Source organism: Anas platyrhynchos, chromosome Z (genome assembly GCF_047663525.1).
Source record: "Anas platyrhynchos isolate ZD024472 breed Pekin duck chromosome Z, IASCAAS_PekinDuck_T2T, whole genome shotgun sequence".
In the NCBI taxonomy this organism is placed as follows: domain Eukaryota; kingdom Metazoa; phylum Chordata; class Aves; order Anseriformes; family Anatidae; genus Anas; species Anas platyrhynchos.
This window is the reverse complement of record NC_092621.1, coordinates 41,133,978-41,161,208: the sequence shown is the minus strand read 5'-3', so window position 1 is coordinate 41,161,208 and position 27,231 is coordinate 41,133,978. Positions and strand designations below refer to the sequence as shown.

The 27,231-nt window shown below is 37.7% G+C and overlaps 1 protein-coding gene across 1 annotated transcript in view; it reads left to right on the top strand.

The window, feature by feature from the left end:
- LOC101794123 (guanine nucleotide-binding protein G(q) subunit alpha) overlaps positions 1–27,231 on the top strand; it is a 131,369-nt gene that overhangs the window by 34,721 nt on the left and 69,417 nt on the right. The window contains exon 2 of the mRNA XM_038170218.2: positions 9,517–9,701. Within this exon, the coding sequence (XP_038026146.1) occupies positions 9,517–9,701 (185 nt within the window). The remainder of the gene's footprint in view (positions 1–9,516; positions 9,702–27,231) is intronic.

Sequence of the window (27,231 nt, the reverse complement as noted above, 5' to 3'; positions counted from 1 at the left end):
AAACGTTCTTGAGGGTGAAAATTTGTTTCTGGCACTTTTTCTGCATGAATGAGAGGCAGAATTTGTTGAAGCTTCATAGGGGTATCTGTTTCCTCCAAAGCACATAAAATGGAAAGCTAAGGATGGAGTATAAAGAATTGTTTCTCTTTAGGGAGTCCCTAAAGAAGGATTTTCAGAAGTATCCTTTCAACAGCAGGGAGGAAAAAATCACACAGGTGGGGTTTTGTCCTCATTTGAACCCTTTTACAAGGTTGTGTAAAATCTCGAGGAGTTGCTTTTCCTCTGTTAAGGCAGCCAATTCTTCTCTCACTTTGTTGCCTCTAAATTACATCCAAACCATAAGAAGATAGCTGTAGAATTGAGAAAATGATCTGATGATAGCTTGAAAAGATAAGGAGGTTCTTCTGCTTTGGGCAGTGGGGTTTTTTGTTTGTTTGTATTTTTTTGTGGGTTGTTCTTTTTTTCAGAAGTGAAGGTGGAGGGAGGAAGACACTGACTTCCAGTAATGGGTTGTGCCTGGCTGCATTGTAGCACAGTGTGGTTTTGATTATCTGGCACAAAGCTACACTTGATTAACTAGATTTCTTGTAAAGGAGTTTGAGAGGTTCTGTTTCAGTAAAAACCTTGAATTAATATTCATTTAAGAAGCTGCAGAACATCAGCTGAATTTTAAATTTTAATTTGATCTTCACAATTGTTGGCAATTCAGTGTCTTACACTTTATTTTAGTAGCTACTTGGACTGTTTAATTGTGTCACTGGTACAGTGAGGATGAGTATTAGTTTTATTTCTTTGGGTTTGGTGGGTACACTAGAATGACAAGTAAAGTTTACTGCCCTCTCAGACATAGCCAGATTAAATGTGTAACAGGATTTCTCTGATTTAGAAAATATACAGACTGCCTCTGTAATGGGAGGTTTTCTTTACCTTTTTTAAAGAAGTATGAGGATTCAGCTCTGTAGAAGTTCATTAATACAATATGATATCTCTATATAATAATGAGGAAAAAAATCTTAGATATAAGACAGTTGATACAGATGCATTTCCCTTTTCTAAACTGGATTATAAAATCTGTATGGTAGCTTTACTAATCTTTTGCAATGGATATAATTTGCTTAATATTTCGTAACCTTTTGAGACATTCAGGACTTTTCTTGAAGCGATCAGTATAGATTGATGTTGATGTTTCACACTATTTATTTAATGTAATTCTTCACACTCTGAGCTGTATTCATGGAATTCTGTTAGTCGTTTTTTGGAAGGAATCTTTACTTACCTTGCCAGACTTTGTTGTTGTTGTTACATCAGTGATTCATGAAATGATACTTTGTTTTCTTTCACATAATATTGGTAGCTATCTTAACTGTATGTTCATAAATTACTAAAATGATACAAAGGAGGTAATTTAGTGGACAGCAGAATGATGATGTGCTTTCTTTTTTTTTTTTTTGAAAGCAAGTGGAATATGCAGATTTAGATTATGATCAGACTAGTTAAAAGGATGAGTACACACCAGTTTTTGTCAGTGGAGAAAGCTCTTGGCAATAAAGCAGTATGACACTTTTAGTGACACTTCTAGTTTTTAGTGTTTGGCCTTAATTTAAACCTGTGCTTTATTAAACTGCGAAGTTCATCACTCAGGTTTCTGTTGTAACGTAGATTTTATAGTCTTTTTATAGTTAATTCTATCCAGTTTTTAATGTAAATACAAAATTTTGTGCTAGTGTTGCAGGAACAGAACTCAGGAGACCTTAGTTCCCTTCTGGTCTTGTTTTGTTGCCTTGCTTGGAACTTCAGATGCTTTCCTGCCATAGCCTTTTCCATCAGTGTAACTGAAACATAACTGAAAATGCTTCCTACAATCAGATGACTTGTGTGAGATGTAATCTGTTGTGATTCTGTGTTAATTAGGGAGTTTGGTAATCACAAAGGGAGGATACTGTGGTACTACTGCTCATTTTAGGGAAAATATAAATACGCTTACTGTATTTGCTATCAGGGCTCATAGTATTTCCTCATTTCACATTTACTCATGTCTCTGGACGATTTGTAATTTAGATTCTTTAGAGATGTATCTCTGGATTTGTGACTGAGATGGAAATTGTAAATTCATTTGGGAGGTTGACTATTACATAAAATGGTTGGAGGCATGGGGTGATGCTTTAATACCTTATAAGAGTTACGGTGCGAAGATCGAGTGTGTCATGGAGATAATATATATATATTTTTGAGCGATGGACAGGAGAGTTGCGCCGTGCGGCAGGAGCCCTCAGCTGGGCAGGACGGTGAGGCAATAGCTGCGCCATCTTGGCGCCGATGGGCAGCTCTCCAGTCCTGGCCGCCTCTGTGACAGGAGGCTGGGCGCAGGCCGCGGGGGTGAACATCTGTTAGTAAAAGCATCAGGACAGGGAGCCTGGCTCGGCTCCGGGGCCTGCCCGCCGGTCAGTGCTGGTGGCCGAGCTGCAGAGCCTCCCAGGGCTCAGCTGCATGGCCTGCCAGCAGCTTGCGGCAGCCGGGCTGATGGTCCTGCTGCCTGGCGGTGGGACAGACCGGCTCGCTCGCTCGAGCTCCGGGGATGACCTCATGCAGGCTGTAATACGTTTCAGATATTTTGGCACCTAAAGAGACAGGCCAGTCCAAGGCCTGAATTCTGCGTGGTTTTCGTGTTTTGATACAGGACAGTACTTGGTTTCAGCAGAAATGTGATCCTTTTGCATTCCACTGCTGGAACAGCAACAAAAGAAGGAATACTTTTTGTTTTCTCTGTAGCTGAATTAGTAGTAGCAGAGAGGACATAAAACCCTCTTCCAAGTGAAATATAACTTTATAGTTGAAATCAAACATTTTTCTTCTCATGTGTAACCTCTCTATTACTGCTTTAGCTCTTATTCCTCAAAGGAGTTAATTTACTACTTAATACCTGATGAACTTGATTTCTACACTATTCTTTACATTTCAGAAATAACTTGCAACAGACTCTGTTTTCTTCTGAGTAAATATTTGGTGAAACAGTGTAGTTACAGTAGTGCCTCAAGTATAAAAACGGTCAGCAGATAGAAATGCGAGACTGCACCCAGTCTGCATGGGATGGTGCACAAGCTAAAAGCCAGGCTTCTGTGAAGGTATGCATCATGGGTTTCATGGTTCTCAATAAATGTATGTAGATGGTGATTAACTGGGTAGCAAATTTCATTGACTCTTTTTCTTATATATTAAGGATCTCATTTTCTTTTTCCCTCTAGGCTTATCTAAGCTTCAACCAATAAAATAGACCTTTTTTTTTCTTTTTTCTTTTTATAGATCAAACTTCAGAATAAACACAGAGAGTCAGGCTTAGTTTAGCTCCTTTCAGTCTCTTAACAGATGCCAGTGCGGATTTTATTTAGAGAATGGCATCTTTGTGGTTTTACTTTAAAAACAGCCTTATATTTGATCCCACAAGGTACTACTTCAGACTTATTTAAGTTACAATGCAGAGAAATGGGAAATCAAGTATAGGTATGCATCACACAACCATGTGTAAGAAAAGTTTGCCTACCTAGGTTTCTAGTTTGAATTATTTTTAAATTATTTTTCTGACTCTTCCTTGTCAGGCACCACATGAATTTTGAAGCCACTCTGCCAGGAGCTGCATTGCCACTTACTCAAAATTAAATACGTTTTGTTTTTCAGTATATCTCCCAGGGCAAAGAATGTTGCGTTTCAACATTTTGTAGTTTCGTTTTTGAAGGGTGTGCACCAGGAAAAACAGCAGTCATGTAGTAAATTGTGCATGGTGTGTGTAAGGGGTTACTGCTGCATTTAAACACTTCCTTCCTGGTTTTGCTTTTGGAAATAAATAATTATTTCCAAAATAATAATACTGCTGGGGATCTGGCAGATCTCTGGTCATAAAAATCCTTGATGATGCAATAATATTTGTTGCTATAACTGTTTAAAAAAAAAAGAGAAAGCTTCTGGGAGGTGTTCAGAGATTTGCCGTATTGCAAGATGCTAAACTCTTTCAAAACTGTGTAGTTTAAATAATCCTCCATGCTGTGTAAAAAGGGAATTCATCACTGTTTGAGATGTTTATTGTCTTTCTTTTTTTTTTTTGTGTGGGATGTTAGTTACTACTTTTAATTCAGTGGTTGGGTTGTTTTTTATCTGGAACAGAACACCTGAAAATGTCAGATGACTGACCATCCCTTGTGCTTGAACCAGGAAGCTTTCTATAGATTTATCTGCAAAGTACTACCCAGGGTTTATGCTGGGGTTGTACTTTGAGAGGAGAACCATCCTTTTCAAAAAACAAGGAGGGATGGTTTATTATTATTTATTTTAAAGAACTTCAAGTATATTGTGTGGTCTTTAACTGTTTTCTGACAGATGAGAGCGTGTTGCTTGACTGACTTCAGTTACAGGTCTTGATTAATTTCAACATACAATGGCATCAGCAAAAAATTGACCTCAGTATAGTTTCTACCACTTTGCTCTGTTCTTCAATCTTTTGCATTATTATTTCACCTTTGCTCTCTCCTTATATCAGCTAGAGCCGTGTCATCTGGGATGATGGTGGTTAGCAATTGTTAACAGAAGCAGTAAAGCGCTTGCTGACAGTACATGTGGATTTTTTTAATCCACTTCTCAGTTTTGCGTTTTTCACCAAGCAAAACCCGCTCCAGAGTCTGTTACCCAGTGTTGTTGTTGTTTACTATAGTGATACAATCTTCGCGTGTGTTGCCAACTTGAATCTCTTAACTTGCTCTGTAATGGGTGAGGCTGTAGAGAACACAGTTGGTGTGGTATCAGTCCTTGCTTTGATATTCTCGTAATGCCAATGATAGGATTTTAGAAGATTAAAATATACATTAAAAAAATAAACTTAGGTTTGACTTCAGTGCTATAACAGTAATATCCCACTGTTTAGCGGGGATAATGCTGTAATGATTGCAGTTTTGCTTAGCTAACCCAGGTAATTTGTTATGTCCAATTTTTCCCTGTTTACATGACAGTAAATAATCTTGCTTGTTTTCTTCCTAATTGGTTTGGTCAAAGTATCTGAGTAAAATGCTGTAGAGTAAGTGGTGTTCAATCATTACTGAACAGTTTACATGTAAACAGGACTTTCTTACAGGAAGATTTGATTCCATTCTTTTCTTTAAAAACAAAATCATGCCTAACATTTTCTTTGCGTGCACTTCTTGTCAGCAACAATAGAAAAGACTTTCTGTCGATCATAACTGTCAAGGTGAATTTTTGTCAGTTCCTCTATATTGTGCTGAAAATGAACATTTTCACCTCTTAGTAATCTTGGGGCATTCCTGTAATTTTTATTGTTATCTATCATTTATATTTTTATCCTATTTTAGTGTGTTCTTTGCAGGTATTTTCCCATGATTTCCTTTTTCACCAGGACTACTTTTCACATATTGCCCCTTTATATATGGTGCTTATTGCAGCAGAGGGCTAGAAATGTTCTCCTTTTTGCTAATGATACAACCAAAAGATTAGCTTGTGGGCATACATAGAAGGTATGTTTGAGCACTGACCTGAAGAGGGATGGACTTGAGGCAAAGCTTTAAATGGCCTTCAAAAACCAGAGATACCATTTTTTAAATATGTATGAATAGTGTGGTTTGTTTATTTATTGAAATGAAAAATACACATAGATACAAACCAGATTTTTTGCATATATGGGTAGTGTTTACATATTTGTATGTACATAAAATATATTATTTTCATACATATACAGAATCATAGAATGGTTTGGGTTGGAAGGGACCTTAAAGACAATCCAGTTCCACTCCCCTGCTATGGGCAGGGACACCTCCCACTAGACCTGGCTACCCAAAGCCCCGTGCAATCTGGCCTTGAGCACTTCGAGGGACATCCAGAGCTTGTCAGGGCGACCTGTTCCAGTGCCTCACCACCCTCAGAGCAAAGAATTTCCTCCTTATATCTAATCTAAACCTACAATCACCTAGTTTAAAGCTATTACCCTCGTCCTGTACACTCGCTGACAGAGTCCCTCCCCAGCTTTCCTGCAGGCTTCCCTTAGGTACTGGGGGGTTGCAATTGATATCCCCAGAGCTTTCTCTTCTGAAGGCTGAACAACCCCAACTCCCTCAGCCTCTTTTCAGTGGAGAAGTGCACACATACCCACACCCATAGACCCCTATATGCCTTTTGGTCTCCAAGGATAGTTTGTAAATGGTCTTCAGCTGACAAAGTAGTAGTACAGTGCCACCCAATTGAACAACCACAAAAAGCAGTAAGATGCAGACTACTTAGGTTTTTATACTTCTTTTGGATTTTAATTTTGTATGCCAATGTATTGCATTTTTTGTAGACATGCTTTAGATGTCAATACTCTGAAACACTGTCTTCTCTAACATGACACAGAGCGCTTTATCAGTATTTTTTCTTCCCAGTTGTGTGTGGTACTCTTTAGTACCTATACTCTTTGATACCTATACTCTCCTCTCCCCCCTCCCCCCCCCCTCCGGATTAAAAGAATTAAATAAAGAATTAAATGCTTCAGTTTTTAAAACAGTGTAGATAATAATAGTAATAATGCAGTTATCACAATAATACAATTATCTCAGCACTAGATTACTAAATTTGCATTTGGGGATTTTGAAGGACTCAGGGTTCCCCAGTTCTGAAAGCATGGTGCAATTGGCTTTCTTTTGTGTTAGTTAAAGCAGAATTCTTGGTAAGAGTTAATCATGTCAAAAAGACATAATCACATGCCGTTCTGTGCATTGTAGGTTCAAGCTGAACAGACTTTTTATTAAATGTGTGACATACCTTACAGATAAACTAGAAAATATTACCAAACGTGTGTATGTGTATATTTATGTCACTTATGTATAGGAACATCACTTACATGGCTTTGATTCATACAAACATGATTTTGATGAACATGACTTCACTTGATATGTTTTAGAACAAGAGAAAATAGTGTAATAAATCTGTATTGCCTATGTCAATAATTCTATAAATTCTTAAGGAAAGCAATCTGTAGTAGATTCCGGAAGTATAAAGATCTCACCTTGAGATCTGATCAATGGGAAATCAGAAATCTTTCTGATAACTGACCCAGGACTATCTGTAATACATCCCCTTTATTGCAAAGGCCAGCCTTTGGTTAGCACAAATTTCACAGAACGGCTGAGGTTGAAAGGGACCTCTGGAGGTCATCTGGGCCAACCCCATGCTCGAGCAGGGTCACTTGGAAAGGTTTGTCCAGGATCATGTTTTTAAAGACCAGGCTTTTGAAGATCTCCAGGAAGGGAGGCTCCATTACTGTTCCGGGCAGCCTGTGCCAGTGCTCTGTCACCTACTCATTGAAGAAGTGTTTCCTGGTGTGCAGGCAGATCCTCCTGTGCTCCAGTTTGTGCCCATTGGCACTTGTCCTGGCACTGGGCACTTCTGAAAATAGTATGGATCTCCATCCTCTTTGTCCCTTCCCTTCAGGTATTTATAGACATTGATCAGATCCCCCCCCGAGCCCTATTTTATTCATGCTGAACAGTCCCATCTTGCTCAGCTTTCCTTGTAGGAAGTCCCTTCATCATCTTCATCACCCTTCAGTGGACTGTCTCCAGTATGTCCATGTGCCCCTTGTACTGGGGAGTCCAGAGCTGGGCACAGCACTCCAGGTGTGGCCTCACCAGGGCTGAGTAGAGGGGAAATATCATGTCCCTCAACCTGCTGGCAATACTATGCATAGTGCAGTCCAGGATACCATCAGTCTTCTTTGCAGCTAGGGCACATGGCTGGCTCATATTCATCGTGGTGTCCACCAGGACTTCCAGGACCCTTTCTGCAGAGCTGCTTTACAGCTGTGTGTTGCCCAGCTTGTACTGGCGCCTGGGGTTGTTCCTTCCCAGTTGCAGGACTTCATGCTACTCCTTATTGAACTTCACGGAGCTCCTGTCAGCCTGTATCTCCAGCCTGTCAAGGTCCCTCAGGATGGCAGCGTGACCCCCTGGTGTATCGGTCACTCTTCCCAGTTTTGTCATCTGCAATTTGTCATGTCGCAGGGGGAGAGTCCTGCCTGGTGGCTATGCAGTGCCCTGCAGAGGTCGTTGGTGCCTTTTGTGCTGTGCTCTTGGCCACAGCACAGGCTGAGGATCCCAGTGAAGGCAGTGTGGTAGCAGGCTTGGTCTCACTTTTCAGCTTCAGAACATGTCCTTTTTCATTACAGTAGCAATCTCTCATGTCTCCCCAGAAAATGTAAAATAGGTCAGTATATAGCACTCTGCTTGATTTTCTGGAAGTGTGTGTAAGGAAGACTTCTGTTAGAAGTTTGTTCTATATGTATGAGAAATGAGGTTGAAGGTTTCACAACAATGCTCATGGTTTTAAGAGGCTTCCAGCTTAGATGTTTGCAGGGTGTGCTACCTCAGAACTGCTGAAGGGTTGCCAGTGCTACATCATGCTTCAACTGTGCACTGTGCAGCTGTGGAACACACCTGAAACACCATGTACCTCATCAGGCTGCCTTTGTCCTGAGTTGAAAGCATGAGGCATGAAAGCCTTACAGAAATGATTAAAGTAAAACCCAGGCTGAAAAGCACTGCGCTGAGCAATGTACCCTGGTGAATGTGTTGGGTTTCCTGGAGGGCTGGGTATCTGGCTGGACGTAGGGTTTATGGTGCTGTGCAACTGTTCGTTCTAAACTTCAACTCCTCCTTTTAAGCAAACATAGGAATAATTTAGATAAGCTCTTCTAATCACAGAGGATGAGCTCATTGAAAGGGAAAAAATGTGTGATGTATCCTGCATGAAATTTCTAACAAGCAGGTCTTAACTTTAAATAGGCAAATATTCAGAGGTGTTCATTAAAAAAAAATACCATTTTTGGCTTGTCTAAAATTCAAAGACAGAAAGTAATCTGAAGGAAGGAATGACCACCCATTAATGAATATGAGCCAAATCTTAATTAAGGCTGATTTCATATGTTTCTTAGGTTAAAGTTTGCAGGGCTGTAACAGTATTTAGTTTAATTTATTTATTTTTTAGTCTCCTGGTTGTTCACTGCTGCCTATCATAATATCCTGCAAGTTGGCCAAACAAGATAACTTTTTCTTACTTTATGAATTTTTATGATTTAAAAAGTCTCGTAATAATAATCTGAAGTTGGAGGTCTTGGAAAGTATTTTCAATAATTGAAATTTACATTTACATGATTTTAAATATTTGGTCATATGCATTATATTATACTCATGCATATATGATTTTTTGTATAATACTTACATTTATGAGATTTGGTTTAGATACTAGTGTAGTTGTTAAATCACCCTTCTGTATCGTATCTTCAAAATGCAAGCGTCAATTCAGCAGGTCAGTTGTTACTGGTACTTCTGTTGGTTATCCAACTGATCCTTGCAGTTACTGTATAGAACAGTTACAAGTGTAGAGCACTTGACACTGTTCTGCTCTGCAATTAACAAGCTGTCAGCATTGTCCTAAAAAATCATGTTTGCATTCAGTGACTAAAGTATATCCTTATTTTTTGTCTTGCAGGCACAGGAGAGAGTGGCAAAAGCACATTTATCAAGCAGATGAGAATCATTCATGGATCAGGTTACTCTGATGAAGACAAAAGGGGCTTTACAAAACTGGTGTACCAGAATATCTTCACAGCAATGCAGGCCATGATCAGAGCCATGGATACCCTCAAGATCCCGTACAAGTATGAACATAACAAGGTGAGATTTTTGTTTATTACCATAGCTGAATTTTTTTTCTTTTTGTTTCAGGAAGTACACTGAAGGTCTTCAAAAATTACATGTCACATACAAATTATACTCAGTGTTCAGAAGAAAGGGTACATCTGTCAGTGTACCCTTTAGTTTTCTGCCTTTTGTGCTGCTCTGACAGCACAGAGGTACTGCTTCTGTAAGAGTACTCATCTCTGAAAGGATGAGTTTGAGGGGTTCATCACAGGGCAGTTTCAACAGCAGGCTGATGTTTCTTGAGACTTGAACTTTTTTCTTTTCCTTCCAGCTCATGCTCTGTCCAGAGCACAATTAAGCTATTTCTTTGGTCTGCACCAGTACTTAAAGTTTGCCATTAATGTGGATATTTTTTGTTTTTATTAGTAGAAAAACATACAGAGATACCTGGCTTTGAGCATATTTGAAATACAAATTTTGACACAAGATTTTAAAGCAGTCACATTCTTCTGAGATTAATGACATCGTTGACATCTAAAAAGACAAAATATATTCGAAGTGTTTGTAAGGTTTATCTATGACTAGCCTAAATTCTTTTCAAAATTTGCATTAAAACAAAACAAACAAACAAAAAAAAACAAAACAAACAAAAGATAAAATACTTTAAGCATTCCATAAAGAGGGGAAATGTTTAGTATTTACTTCAATACACAGGAAAGCACAGGATTACATCAGCGTGTCTCACACTTCTTGCCATAGGATAGGAGTGGCACGGCTTTGAGGAAAGTTCCTGAGAACTTCTCCAGATTTTTACAGTTGAGTCATTATCAGCAATGTTGTCAGGTGGAAAGGTTGAGATCTCTCACAAGAACAGGGCTTGGCTTTCTTTGAATCTTGAATTGTGTGAAAATTGAATAATTTACTAGTCCTGGATTAAAAGAGCATTTTATTAAAATAAATTTATAGTAAAGGTTTGTGTTTTTTTTTTTTTTAACATAAACTATCAAAATCAGAGAAATTTATGATAAACAAGTAAGCAAGCTGCTGTTAACAAGGGGATTCAAGATGAAATAAATCCGTGTTAAGACAAAATCTTTTGTGTCTCTATGCATGAAGTTTAATTATAGAATAGAACTGTTGTATATGTTTTAAGTCAGGTAATTTGGAAGTAGTAAAGATAAAGCTTATTATCATGTCAAAGAAGCTTTGTTTCTCTATGGGAATCTGCCAGTCATTGCAGCTGGTCATCCCTTATTGGTGACATAATGTTGCAGACACCCAAGAATCTTGCAGGAACCTGGGTTTATGCAGTGGGAAGTCAAGGGGATCCAGTCTGTCAAAATCTATATTGTTATCTGTCCTTAATGATGGGTTAGTGTTCTGAGCATGTTGGAAAAAGCAATAGTAAAAGAGACTGTTGAGCTTCCTAGTCTGACCGTGTGCTGGAGCTGTCTGATTTTCCCTTATCCCTCAGATATCAAAATCAAATATGTAACCAGGATTAAAAAGAAAACTGCATTTGTACACATATTTCAGCTCGTTGGCTGCATGTTTTTGCTGTATGCAGAGCACCTGACTTGAAAAGTTAATTGGTTGTGAAGCACAGTCATTTTTCTTCAAAATTGTTTTTGGTTGTTACTTTGATGTAGTCCTAATCCTAGATAAGGTATTTTTAACTTGCAGTATGCTACAGAGTATATGAGATATAGTTACAGTTCAAGTTAAGAGTGTTAAATGTATTTAGTGTTTTTCAGTTGGAGTGAGTTAGTTTTGGCATAGTACACATCTGGTTAGAGCTGTTAACTTCCCTCGGAGTCTATCTTTGTGCTTGGTTCTTTCAGAAGCATTCCCATCAGGTTTTAATAGGACTACATGTAAAGTAAAAGTTACCAAATGACAGTGTCTCATGGGAATTCCTATAAAAATTCCTTGTGGAAATACAGGGGAAATCAATTTTGCTACAACATTGTGGAGAAGATGGTGGTCTACCACATGTATACTTTGTATACCAGTTCAATTTACTTTAGTGACCACTGATCAGTTGTTTAATCTGCTCCTTTCTTCCTTTCTTTCTTTCTTCCTTTTTTTTTTTTTTGTTTTTAAAAGTCTGTTGAAAACAAACTCATTAGTCTAGCAGTCGAGAAAACACAGGAAGGGCACTTCCTATTAATTTGATTCTCATATCAGGAAATCCTATCTCTGGAGAGAATATCTCCAAGTTTGAGTAACAACATATTTTTAGCACAGTACTTGTTTTGCACAATAGTTTAGAAAACTACAGCTTGTTGATACTGATGTGGTTGTTCCTAAAGAAATGAGGGTTAAGTGACCATTCACATCCCCCACACACACAATTCTTCATGTTCCAAGATAGACTATGGGGCTACAGTAGAAATGTTTCCCTCTTACTGTACCAATTTTACTTCCTTTAATTGATAATTGCTAAAATTGGGGTGTTCTGAATCTCTGCTTCTGGAATTTGAACTCTTTTCATTTCAGAAAGTTCAGTTATTTAGGCAGTTGGGATCTTCGTCTGGTATTTAACATCTAGTCTGAATTATTTTAATATAGTCATCGTAGGAAGAAGCAAGTTTTAAGTTTAGCAAGTTAGTTCTTACAGAGTGCAATTGATTTCATAGTTTCTAATATAACAATAGGGGCAGAGACTGAAAGGAACTGTCCTGTCATATAATAACAGATTTGTTATGAGAAATTTAACTGATTGTGTTCAGAGTGTGATGCCTCAAAACTAATGGAAGGGCACTGTAACATGTAATGCATTTATTTTTCATGTTAAACTGCAGAATATGAGCTCTACTGAGGTTTAAGATAATGTGTCAGGGTGATCTCTCCTCTTAGGAATTTGTCTGTCATAGGAAATGGTGGCTTATGGATGGGTTTTTAGTTTCCTTTTGGGTAAATGTTGCTGTGTTTCTGATAAAAATAACTAGAAGTCGATAAGTTTTCATATACTTCTTGAATTTCAAAGTAAAAAGTAGTTTATGAAAAATGGAAAAGCATTATTTTTTTCTAGAAATCTTCAGAAGCAATTCTCAAAACTGCCTGTCTAAAAAATTTTTGTGAGTGTACAGTAGTAAATCATGTGCAACCACAGACATTCAAATGCACATTTTTAGCAGTAAAATCTATGTTAATTTTTTATAAGCTATCTTTTCAGAAAACCAAACTGTGTTTCTATGCTTCTGTCATCCCTTTCAAATACTGAAATAATAAAATGATCAATTTTAATCTTTTCAGTTCTCAATTATCTTCATATCTGATTGGAGGCCCTTGTTTCAGATAACCCGTCTCCATTTTTTCTTTTCTAGCATTTTTTTACCATGTCTAATGTTGCTGAAGGTGTGGAATATACATGGGTGGCTTTTTACTTTTTATCTGCTGTTGTTTCAGAAGTTCCACCAGATAAATGTATTACTATAGTAAAAAACAAGAACAACACTAAAATGTTACTATACTGGACACCTTCTACCACTGTTACCCATTACTATTCCCCTTCAGTGTAACTACCGAAATACAAGTTGCTTTTTTGTTCAGTAGACTGTGTCAGGAAAGTGTCACTCAGTAGTGATTAACAGGCAGGAAATCTTGCTTGAGTCCCATGCCCATAATTTCCTGTGAGACTTCTTAAATATTCATAACAAGATAACTAGTGTGAGGAACAATAACAGAACAGGCTTCAAGAAAATTGTTAAAAAGGCTGAAAACATAAATACAAATTCTATTGTAGGCCTGGACGTTCACTGTTAAGTTTCTATGAGTGATTCTGCTACTGAAGTTGTTTCAGTATTTATGCGTATTGGGAAATTCCTTTGGGAAATGCTTTACAGCGAAAATACACAAGTACCGGAAATGCTTTTAAAGTCCAGATTCATACTGACACCATCTCCAAAGCCATCTTTACCTTGCTACCTTGTTTCTTCCAAGTCAGACAGATCCACTGGAGAAAAAAACAAAAGTACAGCCAGAAGTATGACAACAGGACCAGGTTTGGAGCCAGAGTATGTAAATTCTTATCTCGGCTAAACAGTTGAGAGTGTTAATTATGCTAGATCTCTTCAATGAAATCTATATTCTAGGAAAAAGAAAAAAAGCTGGAGGAAAGGACCTCCCTCATATACCTTACCTGATATGCAAAGAATATGAAGGATTCAATCCAGAGTAGGATTGTGCAAAGAGTGTGAGGTTTATTGACCCTCAGATGAAGCAGAATGTGTGGAAGTTTTGGCCTTTTGTGGTTTGTTGCTGTTATTTAAAAAAACAAAACAAACAAAACCAGAAATGATGTTCTTGGGATGTTGAAATGAAATGCTTATTGGTTTGGAACACAGATAATAAAGTGGTTTTTCGGGCAGATGGAGAAATCCAAACTGTGCCGTCTGCGCAGACCGTTCTTCAGCATCTCAAACCTGAAGCAGAGGCCTTAAAGCAGGTTGCAGGGTCTTTCCTGATAAAGGGTCTTGTACTAATAGTGTTAGTTAAGAATTAATGTATCTTAGAACCATCAGTAGAACTTAGTGGAGCAGTACCCTGAGATGTTCTTCTCCAGGTACTCAACAGGATAGAAAAAAGTAAACAGAAGCCTTGTGGAATAAATGAATGCTTCTAGTATGAAGGAGCTCCAGATTCAATATTTTGGCAAGAAATGGATTGCTGCAGAGCCAGCTGACATGGAGGGCAGTATATTTAGATTTAAAATATTATAGTCTATTAGAACGACATCTATTCAGATGCAGACATTGAAAACTTTTTTTCAGGAGCATTAATGTGAGGTAAAAACTGTCTCCATGATAGCCATGTTTCCTCCCATGAAGATCAAGGAGCCTTGGAAGCTCCAGCAGAGCCACGATCAGTTTCTTCCTGAGTGCTTCATAGAGATGGCTGGGAAGGACTTTTACAGTCCTAGCTGGATTTCAGCGTTTCCCCAGCAACTCTCTCCTCTTTTTGTTGGTCTTCCTCTGTTGGTCATTTACTTCTCTCATGTCCTGCCCTTCCTCTGGCATCTTGCCAGTCTGATGCAAATTTGACCTCAACAGGTCTTCATCTACTTGTCTGTGGACTTAGCATTTTCTCCTACTTTCTGATGTTTGTTTTCTCGTCCTATTTGCAGCAAAGTAATAAATAAATAAACAAATTCATGCATGTAGTAATTTACATCCTGACTTATTTCTTCTCGCTCACCTACTTGCCCTCGCTTGCTCTTTGTTTAGAGCAGAGGTCTCTTGCATTTGTCTGTATTGCTCCAGTGGATTTCTAAGTCATTTCCTCATTATTTTCAGCTTAAATATTTCATACGTTATCCCCAGTCAAACTGTCAGTTTTAGATACTTTTCCAAGTATAGGGAAAATGATTGTGTATCAGGAGTGAGATAGATGAGCATGGTTGCATGCTTCCATGGAGAACTGAGAATATCTTTCTTAAAAGTAAGCTTACAGATGTATGAACGTCCTTCTTTTCCCCATTAAAATTATAGGTAATTTCACCCATATGAAATAGGAAACTGTCTTAGCCTTCATTTCAATGTAAAATTTGAAAATTCAATTTTAGCTACTATATTTACAGTGTAGTAAGATTTCTTCCTCCTTTTATATTTTGTTCTAAGAGAAGGCCTTTACTTTTCTAAACATGGTATTTTAAGTGATTAACTGCCCTTTGCTAACAGGAAGTGATGTTATATACAAAAATACTCGTGTGGGATGTGATGTCCATGTTTAATTCTTCCAGTTCCACCATTTTACTATTTATTTTACTGTGGAGAATGGGTGGTAATAATACTTACAGATTCTTGTAGATTTTGTGATTGCTCATACATCCTGTAGCTTTTTTGTTTCCTTTTTTTTCTGACTTCTACTTCAGATAACGGTTGCCACTTAGTTATTTTGCTTACAGAGCATATTGTATGTCTGAAATGAAATATTCATGTGTGTGCTCTCTGACAAGGAAAGAGTGAAATAAAAATAAGCTCAGGGCAACTTTTGTATGTAATTGGGGTTTGGAGTTTATTTTAAGGTAAATAGTGAGATTTTATATTCTTGGAGTGGTTCTGACTTTTTTCTTGATTAACAACAGCTATATATACAATTTCTAATATTTACATAATATATTTCAATAAATAAAATGTAGAACTGTAACCATATGTTAATATCGTTATAGAGGGAAATATCTAATAATAATAGCTTCCTAATTATTTAATTTATAAAAGACATACTAAGGTTATCTAGTGTGTATTTTTGAAGTAATCTCAGATTGTAATATTTTATTAATATTTTCCTCTGAAATGTTACGAAAATGTATCTTTCCCCCAGCAAACGTTTCTGGTGAACTCTGACTCATCCAGTTGCGTTCCATATGTATTGCTTATAACTACTAAAAAAATGTGAAATCTCATGTATTCATTGTTAATTTCTATTAACACAAGGCTTGCTTGAAATAAGGTTTACAGCAGTGAATTAAAGAATCTTTAGAAAAATGGACCTTTTTTGCGGGTTTTGTCTCTTTTTCAGTTTGTGCTTTTTATTTGTTACAAGCAAGAAAGCTTTGTCTTGTAATAAAATTCAGCTTTGGCTGAGAAACTAGGCTATTGTTAAGCAAGAATTTTGAGAAAATACCTTATTTTTTTGGCCCCCTCAATTACTATTTGTTTTGTATCACAGTGTGTATTGTCTGTTAGTTACTCATGTCATTCCTTTTTTTTGAAAGGTCTTTTGCCCATCTTTTCTTCCTGGCTGAAGTAGGTATAAAGTCTACATGTTGAGTAGATTACATACTCACACTTCGTTAGCCCAGTCACACCTGCCTGTGCTCAGGATATGGACCCATGTAGCTCCACTCTTAGACATTGTATTTGCTGTGGGTGATTTCATAAAGGTGAGGCAGGAGGCAAGAGTCCAGTGCTTTGTTTCTGGAAAAGAAGGCAAACAAAAAAGCAAAACAAAAGCTAAGCATGACATGATTTGTGTTACATTTTCTTTTTATTTTTACAGGTCTATTTCTTTCCTAGAATCAAAACACTAGCATACTGTAGTATGTATCAGCTTTGGTGTTAAAAAGTATATGGGTCTTGACTGTAGATATTATATAATACTTAAAATTATAGTGGTTTTAGGATATTGGATAGACAGGAAAATTATTTACTGTGATCAGGTCTCTTTTGTGAATAGTCTTGAGTGTGACAAAACAGAGCTTATTCTTGAGTTGGAAGGGTAGCTGGTACAAAGAGTTGCTTTTTAATCCCTCCTAATACCATTCTAACTCTGATGTGTCTCTCAATTTCCTTAGTCCCTATCACACAGGAGGGTTTATGGGGTGTGTACCCTAGCTGGGAGGGGTGATACCACGGAAAAGCTGTTGCAATTAATTTTTTTTCATGCCAGTTAGGGTTGTTTCAGGACATTTCATTTTTTTTTCTCATGTGACCTGTTGGCCAGAGTTAAAATTAGCCTTCATTTTTTAACCTTCTAAGCTAATTTCTAGATAAATTGTCGTAATGGATTGGATGTACGTTTTGCTAGTTTGGAGTATTGGTTGAAAGTTTTCAAAATGTGGATGCATCCTGGATAGTTTGTGTTTGAAGGTGTTCTCTACTTCAGATTTTTTTTTTTATTTTTTTTTTTAAATCCAGCAGCAGCCACTGGTTTGAGAGCTTGTTGTTGGTTGTACAAACAGATAAATGGGTGTGCTTGGTAAGTGAAGATACTTTTTGCAACTGGTCTCCAGCCTTTATCCAGCTATGCTTTTTTCTATCCCCAACCAAATGCTGGCACTTGTACAGATTGGGTGAAAAGGTAACTGGAGCATGAAAAAACTGTGGGCACACCTGCTTCCCTTCTGGACTCCAGTACAGCCAAATGCTGGGTGGAGGAGCGGTGGGGACATGCCACAGAGTAACAGCTATTGACATAATCCTTATGTAAGCCTCATAAACCCTATTGTGGCATTTGGGGTTAATTGCACCACTTCACGGCTGTTTTGTTTATTTATTTATTTATTTCTGTTTATCCAAAAAAGATAAAAGCACAGGGATGGGATTTAATGTTTAGTCAAACTTTTCTTATCTGGTCTGTATCTATATGTAATCTACAGTGGTTTTACTATGCTTTGTAGAAGAAAAGCATCAGCTTGACCTTGGAAGTCTGACCGCAGACTTGTTTTCCTAACTGTATCATGTGTAGGGCCACGCTGTGTCATAAAGTATTCGTAAAGAGCTTTAGAACAAAGTAGAAACTAGATTTTTATATGCATGCCTGTATTAGTGCATTTTTATTCAGTTTTGATTATTTTTGAGGTAGTCCAGTAGCTTATTCTGTACTCCTGGTTCCAGGTGCTGGAAACTGGAGAGACACGGTAGCACCAATTATTCAAGGCTCCTTCAGGGATCATTCTAAGCGGAAATCTGCTGTGTACTAAAGAGATAATCAATAGCATTGTACCTGCAGGATTTGCTAAGTAACCTCTCAGCCTACACTACCAATTTGTAGTTGTGCAGAAACAGGATTTGTACCCAATGTAAGAATTTTAAGAGGTGGTCTGATGTAACTGCACAAGAATTCAGTTTACTGCAATATTGCTTCTGAATGGAGAGTAGATGAAATGGTACTACCAGTTATCAGTCCACTTTTTCAGGAACGAAAAAGAATAAATCATTTGTATTGGAAATGTTGTTGTTGTTGTTTTTGTTTATTTAACTTCTTGTTTGTTTGTTTGCTTTTAATTTATTAATCATATGAATCAAGATGCTATTTCATGAAAAAAATCCATTCCTGTGTCTTTAACAGCATATGTTGAAACACCATTTGAGAATAAAACTCGTGCCAGAATAATTCATTATACAAGCCTCTGAAAACTAAACTTTCTTCTTAAAGGCACGTGTCCCAATCAAATAGGAAGTATGTTGTGCAATTTTAAGTTCTTGGAAGGTAGCCTTTTTTTTTTTTTCTCATTTTAAACCTCATTCACAAAACAAAACCATGTGATCAGATAAAATGGTGTTTTCTGGGGTGGAATATTTGTGTTTGAGAAACTACATACATTTTTGTACTTTGTCCTATGACCTTATGTATGTATTAAAAACACTTTAATTCAAACTTCACTTCATCTTCTTTAAAGCTGAAATCTTCTGCTGTGGAGCTTTAATTTCTTATTCCCATAAACCAAAAGTTTATGGGTTAGTTTTGTTTTATTTTGTTTTCCTCCTTTCCTTTCTTTTACTTTCTCTGGAGCTGAAGCTTTTCAATATTGCCTTGACCTTTGAAAAGTTAAGAGTAAAAGTAAAGGATTGAAAGCAAAGATACTCATAACATTGCAAAAACATTCTGGATATTACAGATTTTCTTGTGGTCAGTAGTCTGCAAATCAGAAGGGTACAGAACAGAAGGAGATATGACATTAAAAAATATTAGGGAATTTTTAATTTAGATGTGCAGTAACAATTCTGGGAAGAAAGTAACTTCAATATTTATTCTCTTGTGTGAAAAAGATGGAGTTTTTTTCAACCACTTGTTGATTCATAAGCAACTTGTGAAAATAACTCTTCTGCATCAAAAAAAGTTAAGTTCTTCTTCGGTGGTAATGCAGATGCCATCAGTATTGGACTAAGACATCACTAAGACATGAAGAGTGTTTGACCATGTATGTTTGACATTTATGTACCATCATGTGCAGAGTATAAAATGTATTTTATAAAAGAAGATCGGAGTTATATCATAATTGGAGCTCTGATTCAGACCTTGTCATGAGGGAAGTTGTTAAAGGATATTTATGAGGAAATTGAGGAATTTGTGAATGCACAGATCTTTTCAGAGGTTGCAAAGGAGCCTGCACAGTGGCAATAAAGGAGGGATTTCTGTGAGGGAGGACCCTGGTGGTGCAGGTAGTTCCTGAACCACCGGCAGGCAGTTTCTAAGGGCCATTTATGATTTAGAGGGAGCGTGTCTGTTCGTGTGGGCTGGTTAGTTCACAGAATGCCGTTCTTTCAGTGTTTGTGTAATGATACCATGTTTGTGTACAGTTCATTTGCTGCTTGTGACCCAAGTCTTCCAGCTCTTGCAGAGGAATCTAAACTTCTGTTGGCATGTTTCCAAACCGAGCCTTGGAATTTTTTGAATTTCATCAGTAGTTCTAGTGCCACTGACCAGGAAAACAAATGGTGCGATCTCATTATTAGACTCATTGTGAAAGGCTTGATTTCAAACACAAAGTTCTTCAGCAGGGCAATATTTATAAATAAAACTGTCCTAATCAGAACGGGGCATGGCAGCACAGGCTTGTAGCTCACGTCCTTCTTGTGTGATAAACAATGACTTGCACTGGCTGCCCTTGCTGTAGCAGTGTAGTCATTCACTGCATTGCAAAATATTTTAAACAGCAGCTCCCTCCTGTGAAAAACTATTTTTTTTTCTCATCTCTATTTCAGGAAGGAAATTTACATTCTACAGTAAATTTTCCAGCAGATAATTCTAATAGTAGAAGCTCAATTCTAATAGTTTTAGCTCAATAGCTAGCTCGGTCCCTCATTTCCTGATTCCAGTGATGTGTGTGTGTGTTCTTACTGCTATGTTTCTGACTATCTGTCCCTTTTCGATGCCTGTCATCTTTTGTGGTCTTCCTGTAGAGCTTCCTGTGTACTTCTGTCTGATGATACCGTATGAATCAGCATTGTGGGTGTGTTTTATACGTCTGACAAATGAGAAAAATGCAACAATTATTGTAATTTTTCTTCATTCAAGTCAGTCTTATTCAGAGAATTTCTTTCTTAATTCACAGCGGGTTGCATTAGTGTGATCCAGTAGGTGTTTTTTGTTTGTTTTTAATTTATCATCTGCTAAGATATGCAATAGAAAAGAACCTTTTATGAATGCATCCCATGCAGATGTTATAACTATCTTGTGCACTGAAATAGACACCACCTAGAGAATCCTTGTCAACATAAAATGCAATCAAATAGTGACTGTCCAACATTTTAATGCATTTTTTCATTGTGTCTTGTATTACTGGTTAAAACTACATGAGAATTAGATTGTATAATTTCTTTCCTCTTCGGAAAGGAATGAAAATTAGATTTCTCATATGAAACTAACAGGATGAGAGGAAATTCAAGCAAATATGCCTTGGAGGGGGTTTGCTAGGACTGTATATAGTGGTATGAAGGGAACAAAGCAGTTGAGATGCAGTCTGAATTGTCAAAAACTAACTTCTAAGGTAAGGGTTAATCCCTGAAGATAGGTCTGTTCAGTGATGATTCTCTAGTGCTCTGTTGGTCTTATCAAGTCATTATTCTTCAAACACAACAGTTAATTTCTCAGCAGGGTACCAAATATGTTCTTTTTTTTTCTTTTTCTTCCCCTAAACATGTTATTTTGGCCATTCTGGATTTGGTGATTAGTGTTTCATTAGTGTTTCAAAAGTGTTAATGCCTTTTTTTTTTTTTTTCCTACCTTGGTTATTCTCTGCCTCAGACCTTGTGCAGTTGTGTTCTGCTGAAGAGCATAAGAGGAGGATAATATGCAGGAACAGTTAGACTGCTTCTGCCTGATCCCGTATTTGTTTTGGACTTCTAAGTTTTTCTGAAACTTGCTGAGTTTCTCAGGGTAGTCTTAATTTTCTCCATCAGTGTGGACTGTGTAATTAATCAAATGGGATCATTATTTGACGTAACCTCGCGTCGTCCAGCTGCATGTGGAATACAGCCTTCCTGATTCAGTAGCATTTTCAAACACCCACTTTGCAGAGACAAGGCTATCCCAGCTGCAGAGTCCAGTAGATGATAATGCAGTGCGTGTTGAAAATAAGCATTCCAAGTAACTGTGGAACCAAACAGAAAACAATGCCATAATTCTAGGTCTGCAGTATTGCACAAAATGCAAAATATGCCTTCTGTAAGATACATGTAAAGAAGGGACAGTAACTATCTCATCCTCATGATGAGCAAAAATGTTATGCATGCTTTTACTGTGAAGTAATTTTGCTCGAGAGACTGGAGTTCATAGATACTTTGAAAGGCTGAATAAAAATGTGCTTAACCAGAACCCTACCGCACCCAAAATTCAGACATCTGTATTCATCTCCCGTCTCCTAATTATGCCTCACTGCATCAGCAGATGAATGTAATGAAAGAAACAAGGATAAATCTTCACTGTTATGATATGTTATGGGTGCCAGCACTGTTACAGTTTATAAATAAAATCAGTAACTGAGCAAAGCATTTTCTTCTGCACTTCATAGATTTTTTTTTCCCAGCACAGCCAGTAACAGAATAAAGGAAAGGCTCACATCCTTTAAAATGTTTCTCCTGTTCTGATGCAAGCTTGCCATTTTGAGTGTTATTTTGTGCTGTATTTCATGTTCTTTTTTACAGCATCTTGTTAAGCAGAGGCCTGTGCTGTTCAAGACCAATGGGTAGGCCTGAAATAGTATTAAATAGACCTCAAAATGAAGCATAGCACTGGAGAAGTGTTCAGAGCTGTTACACAGAAAGGGTAGAGCTATTCCTCCCTCCTTTCCAGTGTGCTGGGCTGTGGCTCCATCCAGTGCCCCTGCTTCTGCATCCCTTGCCCCACTTGCAGTATCACTCTCATAATGAGCAGTCCCAGAATAACCCCGTATCTGATTTACGGTGCGGAGTCACGTGTGGAAAGCAACAGTGGCATGCCCAGATGCTGAACCATCACAAGCTACAAAATTTCCCATCTGTGAGTGAGCTGTGGTAGGCTGTAAGGATCCTGCTGTTGATCCCTGTCTCTTTCACTGACTTGTGTGGCCACAAGAACATCAGTTTTACCAGAAATGTTGAAGATGCTTGTTAAAGGGGTAATTCAATCTAAGTATTCTATAGTAATGCAGTAATTTATTTTGCTTGCTTAAAGTACTTAATAACATAGCTGCCAATAAGTAAATCGGTGCAGCATATCTAGGAACCTAAGTATGGGTCTTGGACTAGATCCCACAGCATTTAGATTTAGATTAATATTGATGCTATTTACTGTAAAGATATAAAACTTTAAGTGAATGAATTTGGATAAGTCTCTTTCCTCTTTTTGAGATCTGTATAAAATAAAACTGTTTCCTCCTTTAGAAAATCATTGTACCAAAGTATTAATCATACTAGTATGGGGTTCCTTCAAGACTTGTGATTGCAGAAGTGAATACCAGAATCGCGTATTTGTATCTCAGTGACTTGTGCCCCCATGCAGGCAAGCAGACCTACAGGATCCACAAATACAGGAGCCAGTCCAGATAATTGTCTGTGGAGTTTTTGTCTATTTGTGACCCACTTGCAACCTCTGTGTCTCCACACTTGCTTCCGTTCTCATGCAGTATTCACTTTGTACATGCTTAGAGATGTGGACCACCATGAGCTTTGACAGCACAGGAGAAGCAGAGCAGTGTCTGCCAGACCCATTAAAAGCTGGTGAAAGTTAGGTCAGCCCTGAGGAAGTTCTAGCTTAACTTGGAGTAGTGCCTGGAGCTAAAAGCTTTGACAGTCAAGAGGGTATAAAGGTGATACATTGTTACTGTATGCCTTTTCTTCTATTTTTTTCCCTCTCTTTTCTCACTGGTTTTGTGTTGAGCATATATTGTCTGTCTGGCTTTCTAGATTTGACCTCACATGCAACAAGAATACATTCTAGAAAATGTCAGTCAATACCAGCCCCTTTCTTGGGGGAGTTATTTTAAATGTGCATTTTTCACTGGCTTGTGAGATAATGCAGGTGGTTAGATATGTTTTCCACTTGGGAAAGCGAGGAACCAACTGTTTCCCTGAGCTAAATCAGAAAGGCTGCCTGCTGCTTCAGCAACTTGAGTTTTGCTACTAGGTCTTACTTCTTTCAGACCTGATTTTTTTAAGACTTCTTTTTTCTTTTTGATTTATAGATGTCAATACTATTCATTCATCTCCAAAACCAGGATGGAAAAACACCTTTTTTTTTTTTTTCCTAGTAAAAAATGACATAACACTTTGAGATTTAAGGTATAAACCGTTGCCTGATGAGTAATTATGTGTTCACTAGTTTCTGAATTAGAATTTCACACACAGAAGATTTTATTTATTTTTTATTGTGGCAAAGCGAAATTCTGCTTTATTCACTTTAATGAAATTCTGTATTTGGGATATGAAACAACAGTGATTTCACTACAATTCATCTTGAAGGCATTTTGTAAGGAATTTTGCTTGTAAAATACTTCTAATATTGGCTACATAAAAACCAGGATAAAAGATGCTAGCTTTGACGAATGCAGTTTTCCTCTGAAGAATCAGAAGACAAACGGCAGTAACTTTTCTTTAATCTAATGAAGTTAATGTTGCCTCTTCTGGCATCAGTTCTTTTAAATATTTAAAAAGAAAATCTCCATTCTCTGTTAAAATTTGTCTGGTGGCATATTAAAGCTTTTCTTTTTTTTAATAGGTTGCTAATTGTACTAGCAGTTTCTAGACACAGGGAAAGGCTTTTGTTGTCTTTGTTTTTAATTCCTAAATCTGGATTCAACAAGAGGACACAACGGAGATGCTCATTCCACTTTCAGTGACTTCAGTTACTTTTTTTGGGGGGGAGGGAGGAAGGAGGATAGTAAATCTGTCTTTGGTGGTAAGTTGTTACAAGTGAGTCTTCATTTTGGAAATTGCAGGATTGTGAATAGTCAATATGTAATAAATGCTAATAGTTTCCCTCATCATCCTCCTATTTTCTTCTTTATTACTTTCTCTTCTCATTTTAATGCATTTGCTTTTTAACCTTCTACTGTCACTGTTTCAGTTTTATGGGGATGGAAGAATGCATTTTTGCAACTGAACAGAAGTCAGCCTCACCTCAGTAGGAAGGCAATGCTTCTTTCCCTTGTCTTCCAGCTCTTGTAATGAATGCTGTTAAGCTCAAGTGAATTTGTGCAAGGTAGATGGGCAATGAGAATGCCATGGATCTTCTGATACAATACCTCTTTTTAATTACATGACATGCCTCACGGAGGTAGAAGGAGCCTGACTCAGCTGATGGGTATTTTCCTCCATCCCACCTGTCTTGTTGGTATTGGTACACATTGTGTATTGGGAGGGCATGTGCCTTCCATACAGTGCTCTCACACAGACAATTTAGCACATAATTCTTTTCCTCCTTCTTCCCCAAAGGTGTGACTCAGCATTAGTTATGATGAGTCCAGTGGTTGTTCTCTTATTCATATTGATGAGCACTTGTTCAAACTAATACCAGCTTATTCATGAAAGAATTCATGAACATGAATAAAGGTTGCATAATCAGGCTCAGTACATCTGAAATGTCTAAAAGATGGATGTCTAGTTGATCATCCTCTCCCAAACTATGGGACTCACTAGATCTTACGGGCCTAATGTAATTTTTTTTTATGTTCGGTGTTAAGGCTTAGTCTCAATTCTCGGCTTGCAGATTGCTGTCACTTATAAGATAGATCTCCATTCAAGAGCTCAGCTTAATTCAGGAAACTTGTGGATTTGTCTGTTTCTGTAGTCTGTGTTTATTATGTAGCAGCCAATAAAACTTAGGCTTCAGACGGTGCTTCAGATAGTCTTTTGGTGAGCTGCATGAACACAGTTTTTGTAAGATGCAGTCTGCCCATTTTCCGGAGCTTTTCTTTCCTAAGCTAGTGAGGAACTGGAACTTTAATGTTACTGAGGGTCTTATTTACTGAAGTGAAAAATAAGGGGAGGCAAATGTCCAGAGAAAGATTGCCAATAGTAAGTAATTGAAATTCAGTTAGCGTTGTCTTTGACAGTGGAATATTGTGTTTGACTCAATGTATTTAATGCTTTTTTTCGTTAATCATACAAATCCATGTTGTGGTCCTTACACTTGTGCTGCCTCTTCTCCTTCATCTGTACTGTGCATAAGGGGAAGAAAAAAAGCATCCCAATCCATGACATTCGAACTAATTAATTCTAGTCCTTTTCCAAGGATGTAACTTGAATACTGTCTCCTTTTTAAACCTCTTACGTTTTTCTATCTTAATTTAAAAAAAAAATGGTGCTTGCTAACAGGATGCTTTTAATTTGAACAAACAACAACTCCTTATGGAGGTCCTTTTCCAGAAATGCATTGCTTCAAGAACAATATCCTTGATTTTAGGTTTGGATACTTAAAGGCAACCAAATTATGAATAACTAATGTTATTTAATGTATAGCCATGTTGTTGATGAATCACTAGCTAGTTAATTCTGTTTTTTATTATCTGTTCATCACTTTTGCATCTCCTAACTGTGAAATGAAAATTTATTGTAGATCTCAATTGAATTAAATCTCCTAACAGTGATGCTGCAGAACTGCTAACGATGATGCTAAATTGCAGAATTTCAGAGCATTGATATATTTTGTTTGTTGTCTTCTGTTGTTGCTCCAGAGGCTCAAAGTAAATGGTGAATCTGTGTAGCAAGCAGCTGAGATAAGTGGGAGGGATTTTCTGGTTATCTAGTAGTCATGCACTGGTGGTTGACGTAACTTCCATGTCAGTAGCAGTTCGTTTTGACTCTCAACTTTGTCAGTTCTTCATACCTATTCTACCCTAACAGGAAGGCTAAAACTAACAGGCAAGAATCAAACAAGATAATAAAAAAAAATAATAATAAAAACCCACATATCTGCAAATAGTGATATGGGGCAATACTTTCAAGTCTCGGCAACACCCAGTGAATAGCTGCTGGAGAAGGAAGGGTGGTATTCTTTTATTTATTTGTGGTACAAAGTAATGGTGCTAGACTGGAATTTCTGGGTGTCACCTTTATATGAACCTCTGATGTAGGAAGAGAAGAAAAAGCCTTTATAATTGTAAGCCTGTGTGTGTCTCTTGATGGCTATCTCAGACTGTATTTTAGGTTTTCCTCCTCCCCAGGAAAGCGAGTCCAGCGCAGCAGTTCTGCATTCCATAACTTCCGTTACCATCAGAGCGGAATTCATTTAGCATAGTTTTTTTAATTGTACAAGTACTGCTGGAAAAAAAACAGTGGTGAGGCTGATTGTAAACTTGTTAACTCCTGTTGGTGTTTGACAGAGCTACACACAGCAGCATGAGCATCTCGGCTTTCTGGCCATTAACTCAGGAAGAGAGCACTGTTTTTGTGTGCAAGTGAGTCACGCTTGTTATCTCTGTAAATATAAATGGAGGAGGCAAGCAAAGTAATAGTACTTAGCAGAGAGCTCAAGTTATTCATGAAATAGCTTTGAAAACTGAACCAAAACAAGCAGCTCAAGGGAGTTATGGAGGTGGCTGATGCTTGCTACAAACCACGCAGGTTCTCACCCCGATAAATGGGCACCGTTACGTAGATTGTGAGGTAGGAATGAGCAGGAGCTCTGCTGCATGGTGGTGAGGGGCCTTTCCATTGTTCTAATTCAATTGCTTCTGCAGTGGAGCAAATCAGTGCAACAGTGTCTACCTAATGTATTGCTGAAGTTGGTGACACTGCTTCTCTTCCTGAGTGCCTTCCACTCTGTAAATGCATGCAGCAGACACAGGGTGCTTCATCAAGAAGGCTATTACCTCCCTACTTCAGGGACACTGTCTGCCTTTGTGTAAACTGTGCTTGCA